Raw genomic sequence first — 13,012 nt, forward strand, 5'->3', positions numbered from 1 at the left:
TATAATTTCCCCTGTCCAAGCCTCTAAGGGACCAACGTTTACTTTTGCTACTCTCTTCCTTTTTACCTACTTGCAGAAGCTCTTACAATCCATTTTTTTTTTGCTAGTTTACTACTACTACTACAATGTAGGGAAACTAACTAAGTAGTAACTCAGGACAAAGAGGAGCAAAGTGTGCCTGCAAGCGATTGGGGGTGAAAGAGACTCCATCTGCTAGGAAGTACATGTCCAATAAAGTGCAATATATAGCTACGTCCAAACAGTATTTCCTTTTTGACACTATCAAAAGACACTTCAGTGTTGTCACCGGACATTTAAAACATATCAGGTCTGATACACTGAAGATAGCAGATGTGCTTTAAATGTTGACTTACTTGTTAGCTTCAGATTCATGCCACATGACATGCTGCAGGTTTGATGTGCAGCACATCAAATCTACCAATAGCATTCAGGTCACTAACTGTGTGGGCATTGGATTTCTTATTGCCCAATTTTGAAATAGGAGAGCTCCTCTTGGGTTGCCTCAATTAAAATGAGGCTCCTCCTTGGTCTGCTTGGTTTCACTCTGTTCTTTTCTGAAACTCAAATTAAACTGAAACTGCTGCTGTTCTGCACAATTTGTTCCTTGCTTCATGGTTCCTATGTTCCTTGCAGATCATGAAATGTCTCCAATTTTGAAAAATATTCATGTAATTCCAGTTTCCAAAGGCTTACCAGAATCACCCTAGCTCCTTCTGCACTGATCGTATTTGTAGAACACCATGCTGGGAAAATCACCAGGCATGCCAGAAAATGTGGTGCCAACCTGGTGAAGCTACAACACAGGACTATGTGCATGCTGAACAGCAGAAGCTGCCTGCTATGGACAGAGCTAAGCAATCCCACAACCAACAGGTCAGGTCAAAGCTGTGCAGTCCTGCCACATCCAGTCACGAATAGAAGCACAGGAACAGGAGTAGGCCATTCAGCCCCTTGAGTCTGTTCTGCCATTCAATGAGATCATGGTTGATCTGTACCCTAACTCCATCTTCTCGCCTTGGCCTCATATCCCTTAATACCCTTAGCTAGCAAAAATCTATCGATCACAGATTTAAAATTATTAATTGAGCTAGCATCTATTGCTTTTTGTGGAAGAGTTCCACACTTCTACGTGAAGAAGTGTTTCCTAACTTCTCTCCTGAATGGTCTGGCTCTGATTTTAAGGTTACGTCCCCTTATCGTAGACTCCCTAACCAGCAGAAAAAGTTTCTCTCTAGCTACCCTATCAAATCCTTTCAAAATCCTAAAAATCTCAATCAAATCACTCCATAACCTTCTATATTCCAGGGAATACAAGCCTAGTTTATGTAATCTCTCCTCATAATCTAACCCTTGGAGTGTTCGTAACATTCTGGTGAATCTGCGCTCCACTCCTTTCAAGGCCAACATATCCTTTCTAAGGTGAGGCACCCAGAACTGTACACAGTACTCTAGATGTGTTCTAACCAGGGTTTTGTATAGCTGTAGCAAAACGTCATCCTCTTTATATTCTAGCCTTCTAGTTATGAAGGCTTTACCATCACCGAATCCCCCACTATCAACATCCTGGGGGTCACCATTGACCAGAAACTTAATTGGACCAGCCACATAAATACTGTGGTTACAAAAGCAGGTCAGAGGCTGGATATTCTGCGGCGAGTGACTCACCTCCCAACTCCCCAAAGCCTTTCCACCATTTACAAGGCACAAGTCAGGAGTGTGATGGAGTACTTGCCTGGATGAGTGCAGCTCCAACAACACTCAAGATGCTCGACACCATCCAGGACAAAGCAGCCTGCTCGACTGGCACCCCATCCACCATCCTAAACATTCACTCTCTTCACCACCGGCACATTGTGGCTGCAGGGTGTACAATCTACAGGATGCACTGCAGCAACTCGCCAAGGCTTCTTCGACAGCACCTCCCAAACCCGCGACCTCTACCACCTAGAAGGACAAGGGCAGCAGGCACATGGGAACAACACCACCTGCACGTTCCCCTCCAAGTCACACACCATCCTGACTTGGAAATATATCGCCGTTCCTTCATCGTCGCTGGGTCAAAATCCTGGAACTCCCTTCCTAACAGCACCGTGGGAGAACCTTCACCACACGGACTGCAGTGGTTCAAGAAGGCAGCTCACTACCACCTTCTCAAGGGCAATTAGGGACAGGCAATAAATGCTGGCCTTGCCAGCAACGCCCACATCCCATGAACGAATAATAAAAAAAATTCCATTAACCTTTTTGATTATTTTTTGTACCTGACTACTAGGTTTTAGTGACCAGTGTATATGGACCCCTAAATCTCTTTGGACCGCCACTGTTCCTAGCTTTTCACCATTTAAAAAATACTCGGATCTATCCTTTTTTGGTCCAAAATGAATGAGCTCATACTTACCTGGGTTGAAATCATCTGCCACAGTTTGGTGGTGGACAATTAATTAATTAACAGGAGGAGAAGGCTCCATGAACATCCCCATCCTCAATGGTGGTGGAGGCCAGTATGTGGCTGAAAAGACAAGACTGAAGCGTTTGCAAGCTTCTTCTGCCAAAAGTGCCGAATGGATGATCCTTCTCAGCCTCCTCCTGAGCTCCCATCACAGATGCCAGTCTTCAGCCAATTCGATTCATGTGAGATCAAGAAATGGTTGACTGCACTCAACACAGCAAAGGTTACGGGCCCCAACAACATCCCAATTATAGTGCTGAAGGCTTGTGCTCCAGAACTAGCCGCGCCTCTAGCCAAGCTGTTCCAGCACAGCTACAACACTGACATCTACCAGACAATGTGGAAAATTGCCCAGCTATGTCCCGTCCACAAACAGCAGGACAAAACCAACCCTGTCAATTATCACCCTATCAGCCTACTCCCAATCATCAGCAAAGTGATGAAAGGTGTAGTCAACAAAGCTAGCAAGCAGCACTTACTCATCTATAATCTGTTGACCGATGCTCAGTTTGGGTTTCGCCAGGACCACTCAGCTCTATACCTCATTACAGTCTTGGTCCAAACATGGACGCAAAAGCTAAATTTCAGCAGTGAGGTGAGAGTGACTGCCCTTGACATCAAGATAGCATTTGTTGTGTGGCATTAAGGAACCCTAGTCAAACTGAAGACAATGGCGATCGGGGGAAACTCTCCAGTGGCCGGAGTCATACCTGGCACAGAGGAAGATGGCTGTGGTTGTTAGAGGCCAATCATCTCAGCCGCAGAACATCTATCTTCAGCAGTTTCAACAATGACGTCCCTCCATCATAAGGTCAGAAGTGGGGCTGTTCGCTGATAATTGCACAATGTTCAACTCAATTCGCAATTCCTCAGATTATGAAGCAGTCCATACCCACATGCAGCAAGTCCTTGTCAACATCCAGACTTAGAATGATAAAGTGGCAAGTAACATTCATGCCACACAAGTGCCAGGCAATGACCATCTCCAACAAGAGAGAGCCTAACTATCTCCCCTTGACATGCAATGGCATTACCATTGCCGAGTACCCCATTATCAACATCCTGGGGATCACCATTGACCAGAAACTCAACTGGACTAGCCACATAAATACTGTGGCTACAAGAGCAGGTCAGAGGCTGGGTATTCTGCAGTGAGTGGAGCATCTCTTGACTCCCCAAAGCCACTCCGCCACCTACAAGGCACAAGTCAGAAGTGCGATGGAATACTCTCCACTTGCCTGGATGGGAGCAGCTGCAACAGCACTGAAGAAGCTCGACACTATCCAGAACAAAGCAGCCAGCTTGACTGGCAGTCCAACCAACAGCTTAAACATTCAGTCCCTCTACCACCGGTGTACCGTAGCTGCAGTGTATAGTCTACAAGATGCACTGCAGCCAAGCTGCCAAGGCTTCTTCAGCAGCACCTCCCAAACCTGCGACCTTCATCAGGGCAAGGGCAGTAGGTACGTGGGATGACCATCACTTCCAAGTTGGACATATATCGCTGTTCGTTCATTGTTGCTGGGTCAAAATCCTAGAACTCCCTACCTAACAGCATTGAAGGAGTACCTTCACAAGAAGTGCAGTGGTTCATGAAGAAGGCCCACCACCACCTTCTCAAGGGAAACTAGGGATGGGCAACAAATGCTGGCTTTGCCAGCGATGCCCATACCGAGAATGAATTTTAAAAATATCCTCCGTAAAGGGGAAATTAATACATTAAAAAATGTTTCCAAGAAAAGGAAAGACTTTCAGTGTGTAAACAAAAGAGCAGGAGTTGGTGATTGTCAAAATAAGAACATAAGAAATGGGAGCAGGAATAGGCCATATGGCCTCTTGAACCTGCTCCATCATACAATAAGATCACGGCTGATCTTCGACTTCAACTTCACTTTCCTGTCCGATCCCCATATCCCTTGGTTCCCTTAAGAGTCCAAAAATCTATCAATCTCAGCCTTGAATATATTCAATGACTCAGCATCCACAGCCCTCTGGGGCAGAGAATTTCAAACATTCACAACCCTCTGCGTGAAGAAATTCCTCCTCATCTCAGTCCTAAATGGCCGACCCCTTATCCTGAGACTAGGCCCCTAGTTCTAGACTCTCCAGCCAGGGGAAACTGCCTCTACCCTGTCAAGTCCAAAGTGAAGCAAAGAGGTTGCTCCTTTGTTTAACCTCAGTCCACAATGTGTTCTGGACCACTTTAGGGTCAATCCTGCACTAGTGCATACGGAGCACTATGCAATTTAATGCATCGACTAACACATTCCAGCTAGATATTGTTCCAAGTTATCCCATAGTTTAGACACCAACCAACGAGCAAACATCTTGAGAGATTGAGTTGACATACCAGATGATAGGCACATCTGCCGAGAAGCCCATTTACTTTTGTTGAGTCAATCTTAAAACGTCTGAAGTTGACGTTCCACCAGCAATTCCAGCCTGTTGATATACCAACTGAACGTGTCTGGGTTCTTATGTGTATTTTATGATGGTTGAAGAGGTAGAGGGACATTCCAGAAACCCTTGGATCTGACAAATCTGGCAATCACTGCGCTGATTACCATAACAAATTCAACTGCTCAAGGGAGGGTAGGCAGTTTGGGAAACTCCCTCAGTAACCTTCAATAGTCCCAATGACTACTATAACATTACATGGACAAAGGAATTAACAGAGCAAGGAAGATTCCGATGCGATATCGAACCCCTCTTTACAAAATAAATGATTTAACAAAAATTGGGATTTAACCTGAAATATTTCTATGTTCCTCCTGTTGTGTGCATGAGATAGGGTGAGGAAACACTATTTTTCATTTTAAAGGAGACGAGAAAACTAAAATTCTATCTTCACCAACAGGATTGTTACACAGGTCGTCAGAAACATGAAGAGTAATAATAGTGATAATGTAGTAAATTAATTGATCGTTTCTATTTGTGTTATCATATTTGAATTTCCTAAAGATGCAAGTTCCTCTATTATGGAACTCTTCTACTTGTATAATTATACATGGCACCTGTGGTGCTGTCACTTAACGAAGCAATGTCGACAATTAGGGAAACTTTTGTGCCTTCATTAATGCCGTGTTTGGATATTGGTTATACAGTAAAAAATTAAAGATAAGTATTAAAAATTAAAGATAATTTATTTCACAGAATTTATATTTGTACTTGATTGGGCAAATCAAGCCTATTCAAGCACTCAAGAACGGTAAAGACTTCCCCGAAGAGTTCCCATTTAAGAACAAGGAGAAATCAAATTTTATTATACAGAACAGAGTCCAGTCCAGATAGTTCCTGCACAACACAATGTATAAAGTAAGATTAGAACAGAAGAAAAAAAAAATTCCATGCCAGTCAGCTGAAATTGATAAGACAAGGGAGGAAAGCTTTCGGTTCCCCTGTTATACTGAAATTGTTTAAAGATGATAAGTAAAGGCCTTTGGGATTCGGTATTTTAGATAGGAAGAATTAATGGTAGGAAAGAGGTTGACTGGCTACAAATCCTGAGCACAACAGAACCAGTGCTCAGGATTCCAAACAGATGGTTAGGAAGGAGAACTGAGATTATTCAACACAAGTCCTGGCAGTTCAGCACCATTGATGATCTGAATGGTATGACAATACCACTTCAGTCTGAAATTATCGATGGGGAGGAGGGGGGAAAGAGAGGGGGGTTAACTAGAGGTAACTAACCCGCTCTTGACTTGCAGACTGGGACTGCCCCCTGGAATCGGTACGATCTTGAGAAGGTAAAATGGACTCAGGCACAATTTAACAGGAAATAGGCATCAAAGGTGGATGAGCTAGTGATGCGGGAAATAAAACAATTGGCGATTCAAGAAATATTAACCATGGACATTTGAAAGAGGCCCAAGAAGGGTTTAATAAGGTCAGTAAAAGTATTAATGATGCACTGGACCAGACTGTGTAAGAAATGATCTGTGTTTAACAGGAAATATAACTAGCCGTATGAAAAATGCTGCATATAGCTTATTGGATGGCAAGGCTCCCCCAGGGCTCATGATCGAGATAAAATGGCAAGATTATATGGTAATACTACAGGGATGTGTAACTTAATTGAACACAAGGAAGGTTCTGAGAGTATATGGTAGAAGCGGGAAAATTACACCACCCACTGGAGTCTGATATCATCACCCTAGGCAATCACGAATAACATTGGAGATAACCCGAACCGAGGGGTCAGGGAGAAAGATGTCGGAATGCATGTGCGAGAAACATAAATCACCTGGGCACAACTCGCCAAAAGATATCAATCCAGAATCAATGCATAATCCAGCAACGCTCAGGAAAGTGTAGTCAAGAATATTTCATTGACAGCTTTCTCTTGGAGATGGATGTGTCCCTGCCTATACTTAACAGTGAGAACAATAGCCTGGCCACTACCCAAAACATTGGGACCATGTCAGGAAAGATTCTAATTAAACACCTCCAGACCCTCGATCTTTTAATATATAGCCCAGAAGGACAGGAATGGCTCGTACTGGATGCCTTGTTCTGCATGTTCTTAGGATACTGCTATATGCGCAAATGTGACATGGGTGTGAAGCAACCAATATGCAGATTGCAGGATGAAAATTCACTGAAGGACGGTCCCTGACATTTTCGGTCACATTGACAACACAACGACATGAAATGTGGTCCAGGAAAGTGAGAAGATATACTGCATCACTACTAATTTAAACTTTTTATTCACAGCTTGAACATATGCTTCACAGAGAAACCGATTTTTTTTTACACACAAGAATTAATGAAGTAACCAAGGGTCCAATACACTAGGACCTATCAAAGGAAGTTAAAGTAGAGAAGGACATAGAATTGGAAATTGCAAAATTCAGGGTTGATCCCACGCAAACTGACATTAAAATGTGAGCAGTTCATGGCCAGGAAAAGGGAACCCCTAATTAAAATTATCCAGAGTATGGATAACAGTAAGAGAGTACTTGTTAAGTAGGGTAGTATGAGATTTAAATTGGAATGTCTTAAAATAACTAATTGATGCTACAATTGTACAGATGCACAGAGATTCTAAGCTGTTGACCAGTGAAGTTTTGCACTGACACTGACCCTTACAGCACTGGCAGTTTTAATATGCTCATATGAATTAATTGCCAGATAGAGAATATGTACAAGGACGCGAGAGTTAGTCCTGTACATGAGAACATCTATGTAAAACATTATCTTATTAAGGTTTATGTAGGGTGGGAGGATCAGGGTAGTGCTGAGGGATACAGAATCAAAGACAACAACAGATTCACATGGTAGAACAGCAACTAAATATAACAAGCAATAGGTGATAACAAAAATAAGGAAGTATACCGATCTTACTGGCTCAACGGAAAATATGCATATTAGCGAGGAATTCAGTTTCTTGACTGAGTTATTGATAAGGTCTAGGTTCCTCATTAGTTTCTTACATGGAATTGTTTTTATCTTTTGACATAATCATGTAATGTAGAGGATTATCATGTAGCAGAGGTAAGAAAAAGGTATACAAGACCACTTAATGCATAGAATCACAGAATGGTTATGGCACAGAAGGAGGCCATTCGGCCCGCCGAGAATTTTGATTTGACGGTTTCATCAACTTCAATCCAGAACTCAGAACTGTAGTGTGTTAGATTCTTAATCATCATCAGAATCTGGTGAGTCAAACAGGAATTTGTCTTAACCTTTTCTTTTGGGATTTCTTGCAATCTATGGAGCTGGTCCCACTCGCTATGAGCTGAAAAGCTCAGGCAGATAAAGCAAGTGGAATAAACATCAGAGGCCAGCTATGATGAAGGCCCAAGAGGATTTTTTGAAATGTTAGAAACAGATACAACTGGTTGCCATATTGATAGGGGGAGGGGGAGGGGGGGGGGGGAAAGTCCAGCAAAACACCACAATGAAAACAACCTCTTTTCTGTGCACATGGATAACAATTCTTCTGTTTCTACCATAGCAATACTGTATGCAGTTGAATACTGCTCTTATTCTCATTTGCGTTGCTTGCCTATGAACATTTCTTTTTTAAGGTTAAATGTACATTAATATCGTTAATGATGTTTCTAATCTAGCAAAAATGTAGACAGTACTAATACATATCAACAATGAGTTTTAAACTAGCAAAAATTAAAAAGCAAGACGGTCCAAAGAAAGCTCATAATTTTGCAAAAACTAAACAGTTTGACACTATACTTTTTCTTCTTTGTCTTTGATGCAGGCCTAGTTGTCCTTGGCCTTCTCCTTTTTCAAAGCCATCATTTGAATTTTAACAACAGATTTAACTGCATGATAAAACTGATCACACACTATATATGCATAATGCATTCATTATATGTGAGCAGTGGTACCATAGAGCAACATTACATTTAATTTGGGACATTTAAATCTATACATTATTGGTGAGGACTCATTAAAATGGGCCTTCAATAAACAGGGTTCATTCTAGACTATTCTGGACTTAATGAGCGACAGTTTGAACTTCTAAAACCACTTCCTCTAAGGCTGAAGATAAACAAATTAAAGACGGGTTTGTTTTGCAGAATTAAACTGCAAATTGCAATAATGTTTCCATGATGCCAGAGTAGAAGGCTGTACAATAATATGCTTTTGGTGGCAGAGCCCGTCTCTCCCATTTTAATTGGGTCTCTTCCAGTTCCTCTCAATAGCCATTGGCAAGAAGTTGAGCTATGAAGTTAAATACACTAGTCAATTGTTTTCACATATTTTCACCCTTTACATCTTTTGCTACTCCAACTATACAATGCATGAGCGATCATCAATACATTGGACCATTTCATTCTCCCGGCTACATGGATTACGTCAACATTTAAAAGGAACACCTAAGTAAATTAATCCAAATACAAATAATGTAGCAATTCTTAATTAAATTAACACAATACCAAATGTGTATGTAATGACATGTATGCAAAAGTAGAAGAGATTGGAGGCAAAGGATGGCCATGGATAGAATTCCAAAAGGGAGGAGCTCATTAAGGAGCTGCCAACCTAGAAACCATCTTGAATAAAGGTTTCATAACATTTCAGGAGAAAGCTGTATTTCGACATGCAAATTTGAGTGCCACCAGTTCTTGTTTCATCTCCAGTGGTCCGACCAAGTGATAAAATATTCAAAACTCCGGAACTGATGGGAGAACATTCCTCTACTTGTCCAAAACCCGTTATGTAAAAAAAATTATGAAATGCAGCTTCTAAATTCCCAACTGCCAAAAACCGTAAACAAATTTTTTTCCACTTGAGGCAAACCCGCCAGCATTATCACACTGTATTACTGCCACTCAAGAGGGGATTTTGTAACACTGCAAGCATGAGCGTAAAGAGATACCAAGTAATATGACTAATCAGAACAGCAAAGCGAGTGATGACATTTAAACATAGTACAAATGCAATTTACACTTCGCTGGACCATAATCTCAAGTGTAATGGCAGAGCTATTTTTAAATCAAGTGCATGGAAATATACTACCAAACATCAAAGCAACCTACACATTTTGTGTTGTGTTAATTAAATGAAGAATTGCTACATCATTTGTATTTCAATTAATTTACTTGGGAACTGTTCCTTTTAAATACCTTCTTTAATTCCTGTATTTAGACATCTCCTAATTTGCATTTCATTTGCAAAAACAAAACATACTAGATTGCTAATTCAGCACCAGAAGCACAAACAACGTGGAAGCGGAGGAGTAGTAGGAACAGGAGTAGGCCATTCAGCCCCTCAAAACAGCTCCTCAATGAAATCGTGGATGATCTGTACCACAACTCCATTTATTTGCCTTTGCCTAACAAATATCTACCGATCTCAGTCTTGAAAGCTCCAAATATCCTAGCATCCACTACCTTTTGGGAGAGACAATTCCAGATTTCTACTACCCTTTGTGTGAAAAAGTGCTTCCTGATTTCATTCCTGAATGGCCTAGCTCTAATTTTAAGGTTGTGTCCCCTCATTCTTGATTTATGCTACCTGTCCTCAATATTTAACCTTCTAAGCCTCGTTATCTTTCTGGTGAATCTGCGCTGCACCCCCTCCAAGGCCAACATATCCTTCCTGAGGTGCGGTGCCCAAACTGAACACAATACTCTAGATGGGGTCCGACCAAGGCTCTATACTACTACAATATAACTTCCTCCCAATTGTATTCCAGACCCGTTTTAATAATGGCCAACATTCCATTAGCCTTTTTGATTGCATTTTGTACCTGTAGTAGCTTTAAATGATTTGTCTACTTGGACTCCCAAATGTCTTTGCTCCTTTACAGTACCAAGCTTCTCATGATTTTGAAAATACTCCGGTTTATCTTTTTTAGGTCCAAAGTGGATGACCTCACACTTGCCCACATTGAACTGTAACGGCCATAGTTTTGCCCACTCACTTAATCTGTCTCCGACCCTTTGCAACTTCCTGCTCCCATTTGCACTACTTACTGTCCCCCCTAGTGCCATCTGCAAACTCTGATATGCAACTTTCTATTCCTTCATCCAAGTCATTAATAAATATGGTGAAAAGTTGAGGTTGCAGCAAATCGCCAAGGCTTCTTCGACAGCACCTTCCAATTGCCCGACCTCCACTACCGAGCACAAGGGCAGCAAGCGTGTGGGAACACCATCACCTGCACGTTCCCCTCCAAGTCACACACCATTCTGACTTGGAAATATATTGCTGTTCCTTCATCGTTGCTGGGTCAAAATCCTGAGACTCCCTACCTAACAACACCGTGGGAGTACCTTCACTCCATCGACTGCAGCAGTTCAAGAAGGTGGCTCACCACCACCTTCCCAAGGGCAATTAGGGATGGGCAATAAATGCTGGCCTTGCCAGCGACGCCCACATTCCATAAATGAATTTTAAAAAAAGAGATCCCTAGGGAACTCCACTAATCACATTCTGTCAATCTGACTACATGCCCTTTAACCCCACTCTGTCTCCTACCTCTCAACCAATTGCCAACCCAAGTGAAAATAATACCCACAATTCCGTGCACTCTCATTTTTGCTAATAATCTTTTGTGTGGAAGCCAATATAGATTATATCCATAGAGACTTCCTTGTCTTACTTATTAGTGATATATATGATGTCAGTGCTCAAGGTCATAAAAAACTTTGATGTTGATTTACCATGTAATGCATCTGAACTATCAAAATGCACGTTTGAATAGAACGAAAATGGTTTAAAAACATAAATCTATTAAGGTTGTTATCTATGAAGGAGTTCTACACTAAAAAATGTGTAGCATAATATGCAGTCCAAAAGTAGAGTCTGTTATAATATTTTAACCGATATATATTTATGAAAGTATGGTTTTAACATATTTGGATATACTAATATAAAGACATTTTGGTATTTGTATGCACCTTAATATGTTTATTTTTGATGAACGTGAGGATAGTTGGGCATGATTTCTCCGATCCAAATTTGTGATATGCGGGAACTTCCCGTTAAAACAATGGGATTTTGTTGAAAGGGTCTGTTTTCAATATGCAATTGAAAATCAGACATACAAGATTCTAACTTATTATAAGTTATACAAGACTGTTGTTGAAGACTTAGTTAACTCACACTAGATTGAGTGATTTGTTCGAACAATGGCATTGGGAGAGAAGATAAGGACCCACATATTTGGATGTAAGAAAGCATGTGTATTTTGTACAACTCAATGTAACAAGAGAAGGAAAATGCTGGATCAATTCCCGAATTAAGATCTGGTTGCTGGAGCAAACTGGATGGGCTGAATTACCTTTTCTTGTTCTTGCATTCTTGTGTTCTTGCCAATAACTCACAACTAAAATAAAAGTAAAGTGCATTTAATATTTTTTAATATACTAGTGGGTCTTCTGTGTTGAACATAGGGGGTCAAGACCAAATATAGTCTTCAGGTGAAGTGGGGTTAGAGGATGGGGGATAATTGGACCAGAACACAAAGACATAATTCAGTCACCATTTTAAAGTTATTCTTCCTTTCCTTATTTTTATATACTACTTTGATATTATCATTTATAACTAGTAAAACATACAACATTTGGGAAGCAGAGAAGTAGAGCCGTTTGGAGCACACATGTTTCTCTGTAGCATAGGCTGAGGAGCTAGGAATTGCAAAAGTGAGCCAACACAGCACCATTACTAATAGGAGGGTGCAATGAAAGCATGACAAATTTACATATGCAGTTAACAGTATAAATGTGGAAATAGGAATTTATAATGGAAAACTTGACAATGCGAGGTAAGGTTTTGGTACACAGAAGATTGTCACACACACACACACACCCCTAATATAGATATTTACCCATCAGGTACATTAATACAGATTTCCTTATGCCCAATCCTGAAATTTGAAAAGACTCTATTTTCAACAAAAAAAATGAAACTTTTCACCTTTGCAAAACATGATTGTGATCTATGATTAAAAAAAACCTAGGGTTTACAAACTGTCTGATTGTTACAATTTAGGCAGTGCTCAGTATGCTGTTAATATCCAAACAAAATATTTTAAAGATTGGACCTCAGACCTTCACTTTTGCCCCT

General features: G+C 40.9%; 1 protein-coding gene across 2 annotated transcripts in view; it reads right to left on the reverse strand.

Moving 5' to 3' along the window:
- ndfip2 (Nedd4 family interacting protein 2) overlaps positions 1–13,012 on the reverse strand; it is a 78,264-nt gene that overhangs the window by 60,769 nt on the left and 4,483 nt on the right. The window contains exon 2 of one of the 2 annotated variants that reach the window (XM_067986497.1): positions 12,228–12,272. The exons of the other annotated variant lie outside the window; for it this stretch is intronic. Within the exon in view, the coding sequence (XP_067842598.1) occupies positions 12,228–12,245 (18 nt within the window). The 5' untranslated portion in view covers positions 12,246–12,272. The remainder of the gene's footprint in view (positions 1–12,227; positions 12,273–13,012) is intronic. 2 annotated transcript variants of the gene reach the window in all.

This window comes from Heptranchias perlo, chromosome 6 (assembly GCF_035084215.1).
Source record: "Heptranchias perlo isolate sHepPer1 chromosome 6, sHepPer1.hap1, whole genome shotgun sequence".
Classification (NCBI taxonomy): domain Eukaryota; kingdom Metazoa; phylum Chordata; class Chondrichthyes; order Hexanchiformes; family Hexanchidae; genus Heptranchias; species Heptranchias perlo.